This window comes from Bubalus kerabau, chromosome 6, assembly GCF_029407905.1.
Source record: "Bubalus kerabau isolate K-KA32 ecotype Philippines breed swamp buffalo chromosome 6, PCC_UOA_SB_1v2, whole genome shotgun sequence".
Lineage (NCBI taxonomy): Eukaryota > Metazoa > Chordata > Mammalia > Artiodactyla > Bovidae > Bubalus > Bubalus kerabau.
In genome coordinates, this window is record NC_073629.1 from 51,622,138 (window position 1) to 51,645,000 (window position 22,863).

The 22,863-nt window shown below is 36.6% G+C and overlaps 1 protein-coding gene across 10 annotated transcripts in view; it reads left to right on the forward strand.

The window, feature by feature from the left end:
- The window catches only part of EVI5 (ecotropic viral integration site 5), a 244,948-nt gene that overhangs the window by 65,399 nt on the left and 156,686 nt on the right, over nt 1-22,863 (forward strand). For all 10 annotated transcript variants that reach the window (XM_055585126.1, XM_055585128.1, XM_055585131.1 and 7 more), the window contains exon 2: nt 2,837-3,066. In XM_055585126.1, the coding sequence (XP_055441101.1) occupies nt 2,837-3,066 (230 nt within the window). The remainder of the gene's footprint in view (nt 1-2,836; nt 3,067-22,863) is intronic.

Consider the following 22,863-nt stretch of genomic DNA (forward strand, 5'->3'; position numbering starts at 1 on the left):
AGAGTATTTTCATTGCCATGAAAATCCTCTGTTCTCTGCCTGTTTGTCTCTTCTCTCGCCCAACTCCTGATCTTTTTATTGTCTCCCCAGTTTTGTCTTTTCCAGAATGTTATATAGTTGGAATTAGACATTATGTAAAACTTTTCGGGTTGACTAAGTCTTTTTAAAATTGAGATATAATGCACATACCATAGAACCCTCTTCTTTAAAGTGTTCAGTGGCATTTAGTATATTCACAAGTTGTGTAACTGTCACTGCAGTCCAATCCCAGAGCATTTTCATCACTCTGGGAAGAACTGTACCCATTAGTAGTCATTTTCCACACCCCCTCCTCCAATCTCTCCAGGTCACTAAACTACTTTCTCTCTCTAGGTTTGCTTCGTTTATGTAAGTGGAATCATACGCTGTGTGGCCTTTTGTGCCTGATTACTAAGCCTTTTTAATGATGGCTTTAATCTTTTCAAAGTATGTTCATGTTTAAAAATAAATGCATAACACCTCTGTGAGGTAGACAGGAACTTTGTGACAAACTTTGTGACATAATTGCATTGTCAGATTTATTGTGTCTTCATGACACAGTTTAACATAAGATGAGGGAAAGAGGTTGGGAGGTGGCAGGGTAGAGATGTGGAAAAGTAGAGTTAAAGAAAAAATAGGACATGATGATATATGAAAAATAACTCAGTCCTGTGGGATTTCTACAACCATGAGTATTAAACATTATTAAAGTGGAACTGCAGTTAGATTTAAGAATTTAAAATGCTAAAGATGGGTTGTTGAGCCTTCAGTAGTTACAGACTGAATTTCATTTCATCAAGGTTGAAAGGATACCAGGATTGTGTTCTTGGTTATTCCAAACTCTTTAAATGGAAGCCTGTTGCTACAGTATGTAGAGGGGTATGATAAATTTATTTTTTAAAATAAATTAAAACAAATAATACATGTCTTTTGCCTTTGCTACAGTTAGCTGGAGTAGAGAACTTTTATATAAGGGAAGTGTAAAGCTTTCTTTAAGAATTATTTCCATATGTATTTTAAAATTGAAGTATAGTTGACTTATAGTATTTCAGGTGTATGTAAAAGTGATCCAGTTATATATATATTCTTTTTCAGATTCTTTTCTATAATAGGTTATTATAAGATATTGAATATAGTTCACTGTGCTGCTGTACAGTAGGTCCTTATTGTAAGTATTAATTCTTGAACATTGTTAATTATATTTGAAATTAATAGTAAAGGATAACATTTTTCTGTAAATTTTACATGTTAGGTTTTCTGTTTTACAATATAGTGTGCTTTGAGGATGCAAATTAGTGCTATCCTCACAATTGAATTTGTATTTGTAACTATGTAGAAAAGATCAGTAGGATAACAAACCACAAGAGGCTGTCTTGTTGACTGCCAGGGCTCTTACATTTCCTGGTACAGAGGAAGTTCTGGCTAAATTATTTGGTTCCTATATGATCTTTTACCCTAATAAACTGTGTTGCAAGTCTGTTCATTGGTGAGGACTGTTTGTTTTCCTGGAAGCCCTGAGATCTGCTCCATACTTCTTTTCCTTGATTCCCCTCCTTCATCATGCTTGTCTTTCTTGGGGGTTCTTCCCTCAACAATAAGAACTCCCTCATCCCATTCCAAGGGAAGTAAGTTCTAAAATAGAAAAGTTATTGGAAATGAAAATTAGAGGTAGGTCATGTATCTGTTGATGAGGTGAGAAGGCAAGACTGGGGCAACCTATGAGGAGGGAGTAGTATCTGCTAAGATAGTCTGGGTGGCCTTTTAATTTGTGTGTGTATATATATATATATGTTGATGTTTTAATTTGTGTGTGTATAAATTGCTATATGAAACCAAGGTTAGCTGAGAACGTCTACATAGAAAGTAGTTTGTAGTCTTTTGATCATTTACCTTTTGTGTAAAATTCAGATTTGTATGCACATCTGCTTAAGACACTGGCATGATTTATGAAGCATATATCAGTTATATAGTTATATAGTTCATTGAATCTTGCAGATGGAAAGGTTTTAGGATTTGAAAGGATTTTCTGGTCCTGGTTGCCCACTTAAAGCAGAAATTCATCTTCAGTCAACTGTTAACTTTTGACTCTTATAATTGATTCTTAATTGTAGCCATTGGCAGAGAACGTCTACTCTTTCTAGGCATCTTATTCTATTTCTGACTAGTTCTGTTTGAAAATTGTATCCTGAAACTTCTTCTAGAACTAAATCCTTTTCTAAGAAAACACTCAGTAGTTTGAAGGTTTATTATGGATCTCATTTAATCTTATTTATGCTAAGCCTAGTTTTTGTTGAATTGTTGATCATGTTATAGGATTTCCCTATCCTAATCACCTAATGGACATGTTTTGTTTCCTTGGCTTTCAACTGTTTTTAACTACAACCCAAATGAAGAAGGTATTTCATATTCCAACTCAACATATCCACACATACATGCATGAAGTATGTAGTTTTAATACATATATGTAACTGAGGCAGAAATTTTGTGACAATGTATCTTTACACTGACACTTTCTGCTCCTTTTCATTTTTAAAAAATGCTGGTGTTATCTATTAAATTTATTTTATCAGTCCCTGATGGATTTCAGCCTGTAGTTTGGAAATCACTGTTTTAATTTGTGCGTGCTACAGAGCTGAAATATGGAGTTTCCAAAAGCTGTATGTTAGAACAGTCATTGCTAAAGCAGGTGTTACCTTTATTAACTCAAAGAGAATATTCTGATTGCTGGTTTTTTAAATAGAACTAATGAGGATTATCAAGTTCTTGGTAATGCATAAAATAAAACTGAAATATATGTAACTTTTATTTTTATACTTAGGTGGCGACAGACAAGGTTGCAGAAAAGTTGAGTTCTACTCTCTCATGGGTGAAGAACACAGTGTCACATACAGTCAGCCAGATGGCCAGTCAGGTGGCAAGTCCATCTGCTTCCTTACACACTACATCCTCGTCTACCACACTGTCAACACCAGCCCTTTCACCGTCTTCACCATCACAGTTGAGTCCAGACGACTTAGAACTCCTGGCTAAACTGGAGGAACAAAATAGGTAAGTGACGTTGCTTGGGTTGTCTTTCTTTAATTGTCATATGCACTTAACCATTCATATATGTATGCATGCCATAATCAAAATTTTAAATATTTGTCCGTATTAAGAATGTGTAGGGGAGTTCCCTGGAGAAGGCAATGGCACCCCATCCCAGTACTCTTGCCTGGAAAATCCCATGGATGGAGGAGCCTGGTAGGCTGCGGTCCATGGGGTCGCTAAGAGTCGGACACGACTGAGCGACTTCACTTTGACTTTTCACTTTCATGCATTGGAGAAGGAAATGGCAACCCACTCCAGTGTTCATGCCTGGAGAATCCCAGGGACGGGGGAGCCTGGTGGGCTGATGTCTATGGGGTCGCACAGAGTTGGACACAACTGAAGTGACTTAGCTTAGCAGGGGAGTTCCCTGATAGCGTAGGGTTAGGATTCTGGGGTTTTACTGCCATGGCCTTAGTTCATTCCCTGATCAGGAAACTGAAATCGTGCAAGCCATGTCGAGGGGCCAAGAAAAGTTTAGTTTTTTTTAAAAATCAGAGTTAATTAACAGAAGTTTTCAAGTATTTTTTTGGAGGAGTTGGTCTTAAAACTAAAATTGGACTAAAATTTTCTTCAGACTTGGATAGCTGTAGACTTGTTTACTTAATGTAGCAAATTGTCTAAATTCTTCCTGAATGGTTCTTTAGGGCATCAGCTACAAAAAGAGTTACTGAAAGAGCACCCTTTTATGTTCAGTCAAAATAAGGATAATTACAGAGATAATTTCTAACAGCTCTTTTGATATGTGATTGACATAATAAAGTACACATACTTAAGGTATACAATTTGAGAAGTTTAGACATAAGTATATACCTGTGAAATTATCACCAAAATCAGGAAAATGAACATATCTGTTATCTGCCTTTGTATCTCCAGATAGCCACTGATCTGCTTTTGGTCATTGTAGATTGGTTTGCATTTCCTACAGTTTTATAGAAATCGAATCATACAGTATATACTCTTTTTTAATGGGTTATTTCATTATTCTCAAAATGAATTGTTTCGAGATTCATGTGTGTTTAATACATATGAATGGTTCATTTCTTTTTATTGCTTAGTAGTATTCTACTGCAGTACTCTTGCCTGGAAAATCCCATGGACAGAGGAGCCTGGTAGGTTGCGGTCCATGGGGTTGCTTCTCGGACACGACTAAGCGTCTTCACTTTAACTTTTCACTTTCATGCATTGCAGAAGGAAATGGCAACCCACTCCAGTGTTCTTGACTGGAGAATCCCAGGGACGGGGAGCCTGGTGGGCTGCCATCTCTGGGGTTGCACAGAGTCAGACATGACTGAAGCGACTTAGCAGCAGCAGCAGCAGCAGTATTCCATTGTATGGATATATCACAGCTTACCTACTCACCTGTTGTGAAATGCTATAAACTTTTGTGTACAAACCTTTGTATCAATTTATGCTTTCATTTCTCCTGGGTAAATACCTAGGAATAGAATGGCTGGTTTATATGGTAGAACTATATTTAATTGTCAAGTTGTTTTCCAAAGGGCCTATAGTTTTTCACATTCTCATCATCAGTGTATGAACATTGCTGCTTTTCTGCAGCCTTACCAACATTTGGTATAGTCAGTCTTTTTAATTTTAGCTGTTCTTGCAGGTATTTGTATCTTGTTGTTTTAATTGCATTTCCCTGTTGGTGTTGAGCACTTTTTTAATGTGCTAATTTGCCATTGATAAATCGTCTTTGATTAAATGTCTGTTCCAAATTTTGCGCATTAAAAAAATTAGGTTGTTTGCTTTCATACTGTGTTTTAAGAGTTTTTTATGTAGTTTGGGTACAAGTCCTTTGTCTGTATATATGCTTTTCAAATATTTTTTCACAATCTGTGGCTTATTCTCTTAGCAGTATCTTTTGAAGAGCAAAAGTTTTAGATTGTGATTAAGTCCAATTTGAAATTGTTCTTTTATGGACTGTGTTCTTGATAACTCAGGGTCACACAGATAGAATTCTGTGTTAAGTTTTAAGTTTTACATTTACCATAGTCCACTTTGAGTTAATTTTTTTTTTGTATGAAACAAAGGATAAATCAAAGTTGTTTTTGAGTATGCATGTTTGTTTTTGTATCTGTTGAAAAGACTGTCCTTTTTCCTCTTAATTACTTGTGCACTTTTGTCAAAAATCAGTTGTCTGTGTATGTATGTTTCTTGGCTCTTTTTCTGTTCCATTACTTTATTTTTCTACTTTAATGGTAATACGACACTATTGAATATTATAGCTTTATAATAAGTCTTGAAATCAGATAGTGTTAATCGTCTTTGTTCTTTTGACTATTTTTGCTCCTTATCATACCTTTCTGAATTTTACGTCAAGTAATTTGTACAAAAACACTTGCTGAGATTTTGATCAGAATAGTGTTGCATTCCTAACAATGGTGCCTTCCACCCATGAACACATTATATTTTTCTTTTACTTATTATTTGTGCATGGTATTGCTTTTGTAAATTTAATTTCTGATTGTTCATTGTCAGCATATAGAAATACAATCTTTTTTCTTTTATCATTCGTGTATTCTGTTGCCTTGATAAATTCACTTGTTCTGGTATGTTGTTTTTTTTTTTAATTCCATTAGATTTTCTATATACATGAGCATGTGGTCCATGAATAAAAGCACATTTGCATCTTTACAATATGGATACCTTTTATAGCTTTTTCTTGCCTTATTGCAACTGGTTAGTACTTCAGTACAAATTTGAATACACATAATGAACAGATAGCCTTGTCATTTTCTCAATCTTAACAGGAAAGTTTAAAATTAAAATTATTTTAATTAAAAATTAAAAGACGCTTGCTCCTTGGCAGAAAAGCTATGACCAACCTAGACAGCATATTAAAAAGCAGAGACATTACTTTGCCAACAAAGATCCGTCTAGTCAAAGGTATGGTTTTTCCATTAGTCATGTATGGACGTGAGAGTTGGACTATAAAGAAAGCTGAGCGTCAAAGAATTGATGCTTTTGAACTGTGGTGTTAGAAGGCTCTTGAGAGTTCCTTGGACAGCAAGGAGATCCAACCTGTCTATCCTAAAGGAAATCAGTCTTGAATATTCATTGGAAGTGCTGAAGCTGAAGCTCCAGTAGTTTGGCCACCTATGTGAAGAATTGACTCATTGGAAAAGACCCTGATGCTGGGAAAGATTGAGGGCAGGAGGAGAAGGGGATGACAGAGGATGAGATGTTTGGATGGCATCACCGACTCGATGGACACAAGTTTGAGCAAGCTCCGGGAGTTGGTGATGGACAGGGAAGCCTGGCGTGCTGCAGTCCCTGGGGTTGCAAAGAGTCGGACACAACTGAGCGACTGAACTGAACTGAACTGAAGGGGAAAGCATTAAAAATGAGTAAATTGTAGGTTTCTATAGATGACTTTTTATCAGGTTGAAGAAGTTCTGTTTCTCATTTGTTAAGAATTTATAAGAAATAGATGTTGCATTATGTCAAATGCTTTTCCTAAATCTATCAAAATGATCAATTGTTTTCCTCTTTTAATTTGACAGATTACTTTTTTTTAAAAGTTAAACCCCACTTAGTCATTATATATTGTCTTTATAGGATATTGTTGGATTTTATGAGCTAAAATATTGTTTGGAATTTTTGCATCTGTTCAGGAGGAAGCTCAGTCTGTAGTTGTTATCTAAAGTCTTTGGGTTTTGTTTGTAATGTCTTAGGTCCTTGTAATATTTTTGTGATCTTTCCTCTTTTCTCATTGAAGTGTTTAATGCTATACATTTCTCCTGAAGCTCTGCTTTTGCAGGATCCTTTTAAGTTTTATAGTTCTGAGTATAGTCTGTTTTGATACATGTTTTATGTGCACTTGGAAAGATTGTATATTCATCTGTTATTTGGTGGCATATTCTATAAATGTTAATTGGTTCAAATTGATGGTGTTGTTCAAGTCTACCGTATGATGGTGTTGTTCAAGTCTACCGTATCTTTTCTGGTTTTCTGTTTACTTGTTGTATCAGATATTGAGAGAAGGGTATTGAAACCTCCAACTATAATTGTGATTTATTTCTCTTTAAATTTTATCAGTCTTTGTTTCATATAATATGAAGTTATATTGTTGTATATATAAACATTTAGAATTGTTACATCCTGTTGTCAAAATGCCTTCATTATTCCTAGTAGTATTGTTTGCTTTAGAAATCTACTTTATCTCATATAGTCATTGTAACTTTTGAATAGTGTTGGAAGTTTATATACTTTTCTGTTTTTTACTTTTATTCTGTTTTTATCTTTACAGTTTGTCAGATAGACAATATATAGTGGCTCTTGCTTCTTAAAATAGTCTGACAGTCTTTACCTTTTAATTATGGTAGTTAGATCACTTTTAAAACAACTGTGACATAATTTTATTTCTTGCTTACATTTATGTTCATCTCAGACTTTAGGCTGAGTACATTTTTATTGCACACTTCTTAATTTCTGGACCAGTGACCAGCCTCTCTGCAGGATAAACCAGACTCGTGTCAAATGGGAAATATTTGAATATAGAAGAAATATATCTTAAAACGTCTACTAGGGAGTGATATACATAACTTCAACTTACATTTTATTGGCCAAAGCAAATCATATACTTACTCCTTATGGAGTGAAATTGGGATTAGAATCTTCTTGCAGGGCTGGGTCTAGGAAAATTTATACTTATTATTGTTTCAGAACCCTTTGCCAATATTCTTATTGTATTGCTCTTGTGCTTTTAATTATTCACTTACCATAAAAATCCACCCTTTTAAAGTGTAGAGTTTAGTAGTTTTTAGTATACTCACAGAGTTGTGTAAATATTACCATTATCCAATTTCAGAATGTTTTTATGACTCCCAAAAGAAACCTTGTATCCATTAGTCTCCCCTTTTCACCCTTCTTCCTGGTAACCACTAATCTACTGTCTCCATGGATTTGCTTATTCTGGCCATTTCATTGGTAGTCTTTTGTGACTAGCTTCTTTTACTGAACACAGTGTTTTTCAGATTTTGAGTAAAAGAGATCATTTACATTTAATGTAATTATTGATATGTTTATGTTCATCATCTTATTTTTACTGTTCTTTATCTTAGTATTTCTGCCTTTTGAATGAAATATTGTTTATGATTCTATTTTATCTTTTGTTAATTTATTATTTATAACTGTTATTTTGCTGGAGTCATAGTGTATATCCTTAACTTACATACTCTACCTTCAAGAGATCTCATACCACTTCACATGTAGTATAAAAATTGAGAATAGTACATTTCCATTTCTCCTCTCTGGTCCTTTGTGCTAGTTTTGTCAAGCATTTTGCTTTTGTATATTTTATTTTTGTTAAAAATTATTTATTTTTAAACTTTTGACTGCGCTGAGTCTTCATTGTTGCATGCAAGCTTTCTCTGGTTGTGGCAAGCAGAGGATACTCTCTTTTGGTGCGTGGGCTTCTCATTGCAGTGGCTTCTCTTGTTTTGGTGAAGGAAATGATAACCCACTCCAGTATTCTTGCCTGGAGAATTCCATGGACAGAGGAGCCTGGCAGGCTATATATAGTCCATGGGGTTGGAAAGAGTTGGACATGATTGAGCAACTATCACTCACACTCACTCTTGTTTTGGAGCACAGGCTCTAGGGCATGCGTGTTTAATGATTGGAGTGTGCAGGCTATAGAGTGCAGGCTCAGTAATTGTGAGGCACAGGCTTAGTTGCCCTGAAGCATGTGGTATCTTTCTAGACCAGGGTTTGAACTGGTGTCCCTTCTGTTGCAGGGAAGATTCTTAACCACTGGACCACCAGGGAAAGCCACTTTTGTGTATGTTTTAAACCCCATGCTACATTGTTATTTTTGCTTCAACAGTCATTTACCTTTTAATGAGATTGATAAGGAGAAAATAAGGAAATAAGGGAGAAATTTATATTTTTCTATATAAATTTATGTTTGCCTATAAAGCTTCCATTTCTGGTGTTTTTTGGTTCTTTCTTTTTAGCTCCAGATTTCAAACTGATAGCATTTTCCTTCTGCACAGAGGACTTCCTTGAATGTTTCATGTAGTGTGGGCTGCTCCTATTTGTCTGAGTCCTCATTTTGCCTTTGATTTTTAAAAATATTTTCTCTGAGTAAAAGACTCTAGGTTGACAGGGTTTTTTGTTTGTTTTTTTTCCTTCAGTACTGTAATAAGGTGTCATTGACATCACTTTTGCAGTGTTTATATCAGGAAATCGGATGCAATCCTTATCTTTGTTTCTGTGTGGATAATGTGTCTTTTTTCCCTTCTGTCTCCTTTTAAGATTTTTTCTTTATTCCTGGTTTTAAGTAATTTGATTCTAAAGTGCCTAATTGTAGTTTTCTTCCTATTTCTTACTTGTGAGCTTTGTTGAATTTCTTGTAGACTTAAAATTTTCCTCAAATTTGAAAACTTTTCAATCATTTCTTCAAATTTTTAAAATTCTTTTCTTTCCTCCTCCTCAGTGGCTAATTACACAGATATTAGGCCACTTGAAATTGTTCCATAGCTCATTAATATTGTGTTCATTTTTTGGAAAATTTTTATTGCTTTGTATTCAGGTTCTGTACATTGTGATCTGCCATGTCTGATTTGCCATTCATCCTGTCCGGTGTGTTTTTCATCTCTCCCATTTTTCATCTCTAGAAGGTGGAGCTGAGTGGTGTTTGTATGTCTCTACTTAAGTTTTGAACATACAGAAATACAGATTTAATACCTTTTAATGGCCTTATCTGATAGTTCTAACATTTCTATCAATATCATTTTCAGTTCAGTTCAGTTTAGTCATTCAGTTGTGTCCGACTCTTTGCGACCCCATGGACTGCAGCACGCCAGGCCTCCCTGTCCGTCACCAACTCCTGGAGTCTACCCAAATTCGTGTCCATTGAGTCAGTGATGCCATCCAACCATCTCATCCTCAGTTTGCTTTTGATTAATTGTTTTTTCCTCTTATTAGTTACATTTTTCTGCTTCTTTGTGTGCCTGATAATATTTGATTAGATGTCTCACATTGTGAATTTTACCTTGTTTGGTTTGGCTGTTGTCCTATAAAGATTCTTAAGCTTTGCCCAAGAATGCAGTTAAGTTACTTAGAAAGAATTTGCTCTTGAATGACTTTGTAGGTGGTTCAGTGGTAAGAGAATCCACCTACCATTGAAGGAGATGCTGGTTCAGTCCTTGGGTTGGGAAGATCCACTGGAGAAGGAAGTAACAACCCACTCCAGTATTCTTGCCTGGGAAATCCCTTGGACAGAAGAGCCTGGTGAGCTACAGCCCATAGAGTTGCAAAAAATTGGACACAACTGAGTGACTGAGCATGCATGAACATGCAGAAGTACACAGCTTAGGGCTATTATTCCCTCCTCCCGAGGCATGACCTTTTTGTGTACTCTACACAGTATGCCTTGAAACAGATTCTTCAGTCTAACCCATGGGGATGGTTACTTTCCTGGCCCTGTGTGAATGGTGGCTTTTATCGCTAGCCTTGGGTACTTTACTTACATACATATGCTGATCAGTACACAGCTGAATACTTAATGGGTACCCTCTGTCAAATCTCTGAAGATCTTGTTTGTATACTTACCTTTCTGGTATTCTGTTCCTTGGACTCTAGCTACCTTGGTCTCCTCATGCCCTCAGCTCTATCCATTCAGTTGAGAAAGTTCACTAGGTTCTGTTGATTTTCCCTGCCCAAGCCAGGATCTGGAAACTCAAGACAGGTAAGATGGCAATCATAGGACTTACTTCACTTATCTCCTGAGTTTCAGTAATAGCTGTCCATTGTTGCCTGTTGTCCAGAGTCTTTTAAGAAAAGAAACATTGTTCTCATATAGTTGATATATCTTGTCCAGTATTTTTTGGTTGTTTCTTGGGAGGGAGTAAATCTCTTATCTGTTACTCTATCATGGCCATAATGAAGTAATTTTTTTTCTTTAAGAGAGTTTTGCATTTTCCTTTGGCTGGAAGAAGCTTGAATAAGATTAGAAAAATAGACATTATTTGATAGTTAATTTAGAAGTTAATACTATATGTAAATATATTCTGAATATTAACTCTGCTCAGCTTTAAAATTATTTTATTACTGAGATAGTTATTGATATTTTTGTTTAAAAATGACTTGTCCTTAGGTTTGGTCTCTTCCTGTTGGTATGGAGATAGAAAATAGAGGCATGAGAGCAATTTCCTGGAAAGAGAATTTATAAGCTAGAGATTTTGAACCTGGTCCATGTGAACCACAAAAAGAAGACCTAATGTTAGCTCACACAAACCTGGCAATAGAAATTGCCCTCTTCTGATGATCATTTCCTAGAAAGTGCTTTTAAAAGGGATTTCTTTGGCTGTCAGCATTTGATGAGTAAGATGGAAAGCTTGGTGTGCCACATGATGATAACTTCATGTCGGTTTTATGTATGTGTTGATTTTAACTTTGTGCCCTTTGCTTATTATATTTGAAAGATTTAGAGCAAAGAGTTTTGGTTGAAGTTTCAGGAAGAGAGAGTTTTAATATGTGGTTTGGCAGAGTTTCTTGGATAAGATGAATTTGGAAGAGGGTCATAAATGAGCAGGGCTTTTCTGGTGGCTCAGCAGTAAAGAATTCTTCTGCAGTGCTTCAGATGAGGGTTTGATCTTGGGTCAGGAAGATCCCCTGGAGGAAATGGCAAACCACTCCAGTATTCTTGCTTGGAAAATCCTATGGACAGAGGAGCATGGCAGGCTACATACAGTCCACAGGGTCGCAAGAGTCAGACACAGCTGAGCGACTGCACCACTACCACCACCAGTATAGAAAATACTATATTAAAAATTGTTGATCCCTGGTCTGGCAGATTCCACATGGGGCAGCTAAGCCCGTGTGCCACAACTACTGAAGCCTGAGCACTGTAGAGCCTGTGCTCCTCAACAGTTCAGTTCAGTTCAGTTGCTCAGTCATGTTCCACTCTGTGACCCCATGGACTGCAGCACACCAAAACTCCCTGTCCATCACCAACTCCCAGAGTTTACTCAGACTCATGTCCATCGAGTCGGTGATGCCATCCAACCATCTCATCCTCTGTTGTAGCCTTCTCCTCCTGCCGTCAATCTTTCCCAGCATCAGGGTCTTTTCCAGTGAGTCAGTTCTTCGCATCAGGTGGCCAAAGTATTGGAGTTTCAGCTTCAGCATCAGTCCTTCCAATGAATATTCACGACTGATCTCCTTTAGATTGGACTGGTTGGATCTCCTTGCAGTCCAAGGGACTCTCAAGAGTCTTCTCCAACACCACAGTTCAAAAACATCAATTCTTTGGCTCTCAGCTTTCTTTATAGTCCAACTCTCACATCAACTCTCACATCCAAACATGACTACTGGAAAAACCATACCTTTGACTAGATGGACCTTTGTCAACAAAATAATGCCTTTGCTTTTTAATAGGTTGGTCTAGGTTGGTCATAGATTTGTTGTCTAGGTGGTCATAGATTTTCTTCCAAGGAGCAAGCATCTTTTAATTTCATGGCTGCAGTCACCATCTGCAGCGATTTGGGAGCCCCCCAAAATAAAGTCTGTCACTGTTTCCATTGTTTTCCCTATCTATTTGCCATGATGTGATGGGACCAGATGCCATGATCTTAGTTTTCTGAATGTTGAGCTTTAAGCCAACTTTTTCACTCTCCTCTTTCACTTTCATCAAGAGGCTCTTTAGTTCTTCACTTTCTGCTGAAAGAGTAGTATCATCTGCATATCTGAGGTTATTGCTATTTCTCCTGGCAATCTTGATTCCAGCTTGTGCTTCCTCCAGCCCAGCATTTCTCATGATGTACTCTGCATATAAGTTAAATCCATTACAGTGAGAAACCCATGCACTGCAACTAGAGAGCAATACCCACTCCCAGCAACCAGAGAAAGCCCAGGTGCAGTAACGAAGACCTAACACAGTTATAAATAAATAAATTTTAAAAAATTATTGCAAGTGATGTGTGTGTATAAACTTTTCCCCAAGTAATTCATAATTTATTCCAGAGTTCTAGATGCACTTGGCATATGTGTTAACAAATGATAATTGTGAGAGTTGTTTAAAGATGTCTAGAAAAGAGATTTTTGACAAATAAGACTTTGAAGAAATAAAGGGAGCACAAGATTGTCACCATTTGTTCTGGTGTTCAGTTCAGTTCAGTCGCTCAGTCGTGTCCGACTCTTTGCGACCCCATGAATCGCAGCACGCCAGGCCTCCCTGTCCATCACCAACTCCCGGAGTTCACTCAGACTCACATCCATCGAGTCAGTGATGCCATCCAGCCATCTCATCCTCTGTCGTCCCCTTCTCCTCCTGCCCAGCATCAGAGTTTACTCAGACTCATGTCCATCGAGTTGGTGATGCCATCCAACCATCTCATCCTCTGTCGTAGCCTTCTCCTCCTGCCTTCAATCTTTCCCAGCATCAGAGTCTTTTCCAATGAGTCAACTCTTCGCATGAGGTGGCCAAAGTACTGGAGTTTCAGCTTTAGCATCATTCCTTCCAAAGAAATCCCAGGGCTGATCTTCAGAATGGACTGGTTGGATCTCCTTGCAGTCCAAGGGACTCTCAAGAGTCTTCTCCAATACCACAGTTCAAAAGCATCAATTCTTCGGCGCTCAGCCGAAGGAGTAAGTGTCTTTTAATTTCATGGCTGCAGTCACCATCTGCAGTGATTTTGGAGCCCCAAAAAATAAAGTCTGACACTGTTTCTGCATCTATTTCCCATGAAGTGATGGGACCAGATGCCATGAATTGCTCAAATCTTTTATTTTTTTGAGTTCACGTTTTGAATCTCTTTAAAAAAAAAGAAATTGGTAAAATTCAGAATCCACAAGAAGGGTTTACGTGTAGAGACTGGGTGAATGCAGCACTCTATTGTTTGTTTTGCCTTAGGAAAACAATCCTGGTGGAAAAACACATCTTTGTGGCTTTAATAAATAATAAAATGACAAACATTAAAATCTAGCTCTCCTTCCTCTCTTCTGCTCTTCTTTCCACCAATGTATTATGTCTAAGGAGAAATTGCAAGAATAATAGCTTAAATTCTCTATGACCACTTCTGTGGTTTGTAACGTAGATATGTAAGTTATGTATTTAAAGTAAAAATTAGGAGATGCAGCTAGTACTTGTAACAGGGAAGATGCTTTTATTTAGGATTTTTTCTTCTCTTCCCCACATGTAGATGAAACTCTTAGGTTGTTTAACTACTTTTGATTTAGAAAGTATAAAAAAGAGTATTTTAGAAAGTTAAAATAGAAGAAACATAAAAATATCAAAGTCCTATAAAGAAGCTGTTTTTCCCTCCCATGGTTTTACTGCAGTAATCACTTTTTAAAATCAGTGCATGTGGCAATCCCAGTAAGATGTGAAGAAATGGTTCAATAAAATATCAAAGATCTGTTTGATCAAAGTTAATTATTGATAGCCTTGAGGTTGAAATGGGATAGCTATTTTTTTTTTCTATGTTAAATGTGTTTTTCATTTTAAAATTACAAAGACTTTTTGGCAGAGATGAACTCAAGAAGGTAAGGTTCAAGTGTAATAGCAGTGCATTTTAATTAAGCAGGGGAATAATGCTAATTTAAATTTTGAACGGGCCATTATTTGGTTTAAAAATTTGGCATTGCAACCATGTTTGTTTCCTTTGACATCCTGTTACTTAGAGTCAGATTTTACTTTTTAGCAGATTCGGGGGGTGAAATATGAGGACAAGAAAATGGAAAGAGTTCTTCTAAATTAAAGTAAATATATTTTATGTAACATCTAAGTCTACACTGTCAAATATGGAAGCCATTAGCCGTATGTGACAGTTGAGCACCTGAAATGTGACTGGTCTGAATTGTGATGAGCTGTAAAAGTAAAACATACTCCAGATTTTGAAGAGCTGATTTGAAAAAAAAAAGAGAGATCGTCAATTGAAAAATTTTTGATTGTGTAGTAAGAATATGTAATGTTTTGACTGTGTTTGATAAAGTAAATTATTAGAATTAAATTGCATCTATTGTTTTATACTTTAAACTTGGCTATTACAACATTTAAACTTATGTAAGGGGCTGGCATTATATTTCTGTTAGATAGTACTGATCTCGGTGATCTAACTTTTACATTTATAATTTTACCACCACAGCATTACCTCAGTTATCTAAGGGTACTGTCTGTAACACAGCCATGCGTATTTAAGGAAGTGGTAAAAAGCTTCTGAACAAAACAAGTATTTTCAAGTCTGTGTTAAAAACATATATTTTTAATCAGAGTTCTTTAGATCGTCACTCTAACCTCTTATTCTTTTTCTTTTCATAGGAGAATTGTTTTAAATTTTTAATCGGTTGTCTGGTTTCCTGAGGAATTTGATGATGGGATTAATTAAAAGAATTTATTGTACTACTCTTTCTGTTGCAACTTAGCTTCAGTCTGGAATATCTGTAAAAATCAGTCACTAAACCGTCAGTTTCTGATCAGAATATTTGAGATTGGCCTGCAAGACTCATGCATTCACCTTCTCTGAGACCTTATCTTAAAGAAACAAAAGCCAAAGAAAAACCCCCTGTGCTTTCAGAACTGGAGAGATTCTTGTCATTTAGGCTCCTCCCATCTGAGTTTCTGAGTTGTTGCTTCCTGTGCTAATTCCTTGTTTTTTTTCTTAATTCTTCCTTCTTGCTTCTGAGACATGTATATGCTTGCTGATGTAGATGGGAATGGGTGTGACTCCTCTGTGAGTCAGATATGTATTCTGTTGCTATTGATTTGGAACAGCCTGGTTTTAGACAGCAGGCTGCTGTCTTTCTCCCTGTACTTTCATATCCTGTTTGTTTGGTGTAAGGTTACATGAGTGTTTGAACCCTGTGTTTGAAAAGTTGCTCCCTCTGCAATGAAGTGACAATGTATTTAGCTTTTCAAATGTTTTTCTCATATAGCAGTGTTTTTCCTTAGCTTTCTTAGCTCCTTCCTTAGCTTTTATAAATTATCTTAACAGTTTACACATTCCCAGCTGGCATATTGACCTGTTATTTTTGTATCCTGCTCTCTTATTTCTGGTATCCATGGGAAAGCATTATACTGAGTACAACAGGATATTAAAAAAGTTTGTCAAATAATTGCCAAATTTCCATTTGTAGACTTTTCAACTGTTGTGCTATTTATCTACATGGATATGTCTTCCAAGTATTTCAAACTCCAAAAACCCAAAAAAAACCCCTTTTTTTTCTCTTCCTTTGTATTTTTCGTAGTATTGTAGAGAATTATTTTCTTTCATGTTTATCAAATATATGCATTGTACATAAGTTATTTTTTTTTCTCATATGCCCGTCATGAAGTGCACAATGTACCATTTTCCTCAGATAGGTGGCCGCTTGGTGAGATGAAGGTTCAGTTCTCAGTAGCAAGAATATGGTGAAGATAATCTCTAAAATAAGACCTAAAGACCCAGTTATTCTCTTTGTTGGCACATACCAACAAAGTGTTGTTCTCACTTTAGAGAACTGGAATTGGAAATGCTTTCTCTCTGCCAAGTATCCTAAGCTTCTGCAGTCAAAGAATCTTAGACATTTTCCATCCTTAATACTATTGGAAGTCCAGCTGACAATGGGCTTTAGCACCCCCACCTCAGATAATGTGGAACTGTAGCTACTTTGAATGCTACCCTTAGAGCTGGAGGTACAGAAAGTTGGAGTTGTTTAGGTGGAAGGCTGCAGATTATATATTTATTCCCCAGTCAGTAGAAATCCAAGCTCTGATGCCTTAGTCTTGCAGCATTCTAGGAGGATGAATAAATTTAGGTCTCTCAGTTATTGTGTAGCCCCAAGCCACACCTGCCTATGGAGAATGCCTTTGATTATCACCTACAATGTTCCTACCAGGCCAGTATACTTTTCCTTTAATTCAATGGATTTCTTCTTGTTTTAGTCATAAGAAAATTATGATGGGGTGGGAAGGTAGCTTCCTTTTTTTTTTTTTTTTGCAGTAAATCCTTGCAAGGCAGTGAACCTATGTGTTCTGGGAAAAGGAAGGTAAATGAGTAACTTTTGAATAGACTTCTCACTAGCCCACAGACCTCTGAGTAATGCTGTATTACCACTTTCTCAGGTGCCCGGCTACATAGTCTTTGAAAACTGCTCACATTTTCAGGCAGTGTGCCTTTACTACCATGTCAAGAGTATTTTAATTGAAACTAGGTTGCAACCTGTCTAGGAGTCTTCCTGAGGTGATTAAAAAAAAAAAAAAAAAGAATCACTGCTTTTAGCAAAAATAAATAGAAATGTATGATTCTAACTACACATTCTGTTAAGTCTACATATTTTAATGAGTATGTAAATTCTTTTCCTACATACCATGATTAAGTAGCTAGTGGAGAGAGACTTGATAGTATCAGCTCAAGTATTACTTCTGGAAAATGTTCTCATTCTCTCAGACAGAAGGACTTCATTATATCCAGAGCATTGAAAAAAAATTCTAAAGTTTTTACTTGGAAAATTCTAAACTTTGATAGAATGACCACAAATTTGAAAAAAGAGAAAGTAGTGTTTATACCTTCCTTTGTTTACAAAATAGATACACTTAATATATCAAAAATAGTCACTGTTTTTGTGATCATGTTATAATAATCATGGTTTTTAAAAAAGTTCTGAAGGGCTTTCAGTAATATAAAGCAGTAGTTTCTCACCTAATTCTTACTATCCCTAATGTCATTAACCAGAGATAGTATTTTTAATAAATTTTTATGAAAGTGAAAAGTGAAAGTGTCAGTCGCTCAGTACTGTCTGATTCTTTGCATTCCCCAAGCACTGTAGCCCGCCAGGCTCCTCTGTCCATGAAATTTTCCGGAAAAGAATACTGGAGTGATTAGCCATTCCCTTCTCCAGGGGATCTTCCCAACTCAGGGATCTAACCCAGGTCTCCTGCACTGCAGGTGGATTCTTTATCTTCTGAGCCACCATTCAGTTCAGTTCAGTCGCTCAGTTGTGTCTGACTCTGGGACCCCCATGGACTGCAGCACGCCAGGCCTCCATGTCCATCACCAACTCCCAGAGTTTACTCAAACTCATGTCCATCAAATTGGTGATGCCATCCAACCATCTCATCCTCTGTTGTCCCCTTCTCCTCCCACCTTCAATCTTTTCCAGCATCAGGGTCTTTTCTAATGAGTCAGTTCTTCACATCAGGTGGCCAAAGTATTGGAGTTTCAGCTTCAACATCACTCCTTCCAATGCATATTCAGGACTGCTTTCTTTTAGGATGAACTGGTTGGATCTCCTTGCAGTCCAAGGGACTCTCAAGAGTCTTCTCCAACACCACAGTTCAAAAGCATCAATTCTTCAGTGCTCACTTTCTTTATAGTCCAATTCTCACATCCATACATGACTACTGGAAAAACCATAGCTTCGACTAGATGGACCTTTGTTGGCAAAGTAATGTCTCTGCTTTTTAATATGCTGTCTAGGTTGGTCATACTTTTCTTCCAAGGAGCAAGCATCTTTTAATTTCATGGCTGCAGTCACCATATGCAGTGATTTTGGAGCCCAAGAAATTAAATTCTGCCACTGTTTCGACTGTTTCCCCATCTATTTGCCATGAAGTGACAGGACCAGATGCCATGATCTTAGTTTTCTGAATGTTGAATTGTAAGCCAACTTTTTCACTCTCCACTTTCACTTTCATCAAGAGGCTCTTTAGTTCTTCACTTTCTGCCGTAAGGGTGGTGTAATCTGCATATCTGAGGTTATTGAGATTTCTCCCGGCAATCTTGATTCCAGCTTGTGCTTCATCCCGCCCAGCGTTTCTAATGATGTATTCTGCATAGAAATTAAATAAGCAGGGTGACAATATACAGCCTCGACATACTCCTTTCCGTATTTGGAACCAGTCTGTTGTTCCATGTCCAGTTCTAACTGTTGCTTCCTGACCTGCATACAGATTTCTTAAGAGGCAGGTCAGGTGGTCTAGTATTCCCATCTCTTGAAGAATTCTCCACAGTTTGTTGTGGTCACACAGTCAAAGGCTTTGGCGTAGTCAATAAAGCAGAAGTAGATATTTTTCTGGAACTCCCTTGCTTTTTTGATGATCCAACAGATGTTGACAATTTGATCTCTGGTTCCTCTGCCTTTTCTAAATCCAGCTTGAACATCTGGAAGTTCATGGTTCACGTACTGTTGAAGCCTGCCTTGGAGCATTTTCAGCATTACTTTGCTAGCATGTGAGATGAGTGCAATCGTGTGGTAGTTTGAGCATTCTTTGGCATTGTCATTCTTTGAGATTGGAATGAAAACTGACCTTTTCCAGTCCTGTGGCCATTGCTTAGTTTTCCAAATTTCCAAAGTGCAGCACTTTGACAGCATCATCTTTTAGGATTTGAAATAGCTGAACTGAAATTCCATCACCTCCATTAGCTATGTTTGTAGTGATGCTTCCTAAGACCCACTTGACTTCGCATTCCAGAATGTCTGGCTCTAGGTTGGTTGATATATAATTTGCAAGAGAGAAATGCACAGTTCTTAAGTGTACAGTTTGAGCTTTAACAGATATAAACACCTAACAGGTATATACACCTGTGTATAACCCCCACACCCATTAAGATGTAGACAGTTTTTTTCATCTTAGAAAATTTATTTGTGCCCCTTTTAGCAACTCCTCCACCAGGAACTTTTCTTCTGATTTTTATTGCTGTGGATATATTTTGCTTATTCTTTTTGGTGAGGCTATAATTCATATACTGTGCAGTTCACCCATATGAAGTGTGTAATTCAGTGATTTTTTATGTATTTACAGAGTTTTGCAGTCATCGCCACCATCATTTTTAGAACATTTTCATCACCAAAGAAACTATATCCATTAGCAGCAACTGTCCATCCCTCCTTGTTCCCCTTACTCCCACTCCAGTCCTCAGCAACAACTCATCCACTTTCTGAATTCTAGGTATTGAATATAAATTGAGTCATATAACATGTTTCCTTTTGTGACTGGCTTCTTTCACTTAGCATGTTTTCAAGGTTCCATGTTCCAGCATCCATGTTGTAACCTGTATCTCTGCTTCATTTTTTTTCAAGACTGAATGACACTATACCTTATGGATATACCAGTGTTTTTATCCATCCAGTACTTGATGGGTATTTGGATTGTTTCCACTCTGGCTATTATGAATAATATTGCCATGAACACTTGTTATGTAGATTTTGTGTGGACATAGATTTTCATTTCTCTTTAATATATACCTGGGAGTGGAATGGCTGGTTTATATGGTAATTCAGTGTTTAACCATTTAAGAAATTGCCAGACTTTTTTTCTGAAGTGATTTTACCATTTTATATTCCCATCAGTGTGTCTGAGGGTTCCTATGTCTCCATATCTTCACCAACACTTGTTGCTATTTGTCTTTTTCATTATAGCCATACTATAATGCCGTACTGTGAAGCAGTGTGTTGTTATGTTTTGATTGGCATTTCCCTAATCATTAGTGATGTCGAGCATCTTTCTGTGTGTTTATTGGCCAATTATATATATTTGTGGAGAATTATCTATTCTTATTCTGTGCCCATTTTTTAATTGGTTTATCTTTTTAGTATTGAGTTGTAAGGGTTATTTATATATTCTAGATAGAAATCTTATGGATTGTGCATAATTTTTCCCATTCTGTGGGTTTTCTTTTCACTTTCTTAATGGCATCCAGTGAGGTACAGAACATCTAAAATTTTGATGAGTCCAGTTTAAATATATTCTTTATTTTACCTGTGCTTTTGGTGTCATATTTAGAAAGGCTTTTCTTCTGTAGTGTATGTGTTCTTGAACTTCTTGTAAGTGGAATCAAGTAGTATGTACTCTTTTGCATCAGGGTTCTTTCACCTGATGGGCTCCATACAGTCCATGGGGTTGCAAAGAGTTGGAAAGGACTGAGCAAGTAACACTGTTCTTCACTTCTTTCACCTAATGTTTATAAGATTAATGTTATGTATCAGCAGCAGTTTGTATCTGAGTGATGTTGCAGTGAATGAATATCACAATTTGACCGTTTATTTTTCTGGATATATGGGTTGTTTCTGGACTTTATGAATAAAGCTTTTCTGAACTTTAAATTGTAAGTCTTTTTGTGGATGTAGGTTTTCATTTTTCTTGCTGTCATATAAAAATGTATTCAACTTTATAAAGAATTGCCAAATAGTCTTCATAGTGGTTGAACTCTTACTACTGACATGGATATATTAAAGTCACAATTGGTCTCATCTTTGGCAGCACTTAGTATGGCCAGTCTTTAAAATTGTAGCCATGCTGATTATGTACATAGTATGGTTTTAACTTGGGTGTCTTTGGTGACTAAGGATGTTGAATGTTTTTCAGTTGCTTATTAGCCACTTGACTATTTTGTTTTGGAAGGTGTCAGTTTAAATCTCTTACTCATTTTTAAAAATGTATTGTTTGCCTTCTTAATTATCAACTATAAGTGTTCTTCCTGTATTCTGGATGCCAGTCTTTTGTCAGATGCATATGTTGAGGATATTTTTTTTTCAGTTTGTGGCTTACCTTTTCATTTTCTTCAAAGTAGAGCTTTTAAAATTTGAAAGGCAATTTAGTATTTTTTAGTCAATTTTTTTCTTTTATGGTTAATGTTTGTTGTGTCCCATTAATAAATTTTGCCTATTCCAAGGTTGTGAAGACTTTTTCCTGTTTTCTTCAAGATGTTTTATAGTTTTAGTTTTTATATTCAAGTCTGTTGTCTATTTTGAGTCTTTTTTTTTGTTGTTGGTATTATGTGAATTAAGGCAGGGACAATATCTTTAAATAATGTGAAGTCTGTACTTGGAATATATCATTTGTAATGTTTTTCAAAGTTTTGTATATTTATAGTACTTATTGCATTGTCCTCTGAAGATGAACTGTTTAACTCTCTTCTCTAATCCACCCATGAATTCATTTGGTTTTCCTGCTTATCCTAAAAGTTATAACATGGAGATCTCTGAGACCTTTCTGACTGTTAAAAAATAAACAAAACACCCTTCTTTTTAGGTACTTTTTCATTTATGCTTTCATTATATCTCAGATTTCTGTTTAGCTTAGGAAACACCAGTATTTCCTTTTTAACTGCATGTCTTTATTAATGGTAGTGGTGAAATTTAATTATTTGTCATATAGTGAAGTGAGGTCGCCCAGTTGTGTCCGACTCTTTGCGACCCCATGGAATGTAGCCCACCAGACTTCTCCATCCATGGAATTTTCTAGGCAAGAGTGCTGGAGTGGGTTGCCATTTCCTTCTCCAGGGGATCTTCCCGACCCAGGGATCAAACCCGGGTCTCCCACATTGCAGGCAGACACTTTACTGTCTGAGCCATCAGGGAATCCTAAAAAAGTGAAAGTCACTTAGTCATGTCAGACTCGTTGTGACCCCATGGACTATACAGTCCATGGAATTCTCCAGGCCAGAATACTGGAGTGGGTAGCCTTTCCCTTCTCTAGGGGATCTTCCCAACCCAGGGATGGAACCCAGGTCTCCCTCATTGCAGGAGTATTCTTTACCAGCTGAGCCACAGGGAAGTTAGCAAGCATTCAATGAATAATTAAGTGAAATGAACTTGGATTCAGGTTATTTCTGTAAAGTTTGTTTGTGTATTCCATTTATAAATCTTGAGGTTTAGAATCATACATAAAATTACTTGTATACATACACTTATTTTTTTCATAAGTTATATTGTGGACTTATTAAAATAATATCTATGGAAAAAATAGTATTTAAAGCAAAACTTTATCATTAATTAGTTTTTTTCTGATAAAGACTATTTATAGCAAATAATTGACCCTGAATTAAGCTG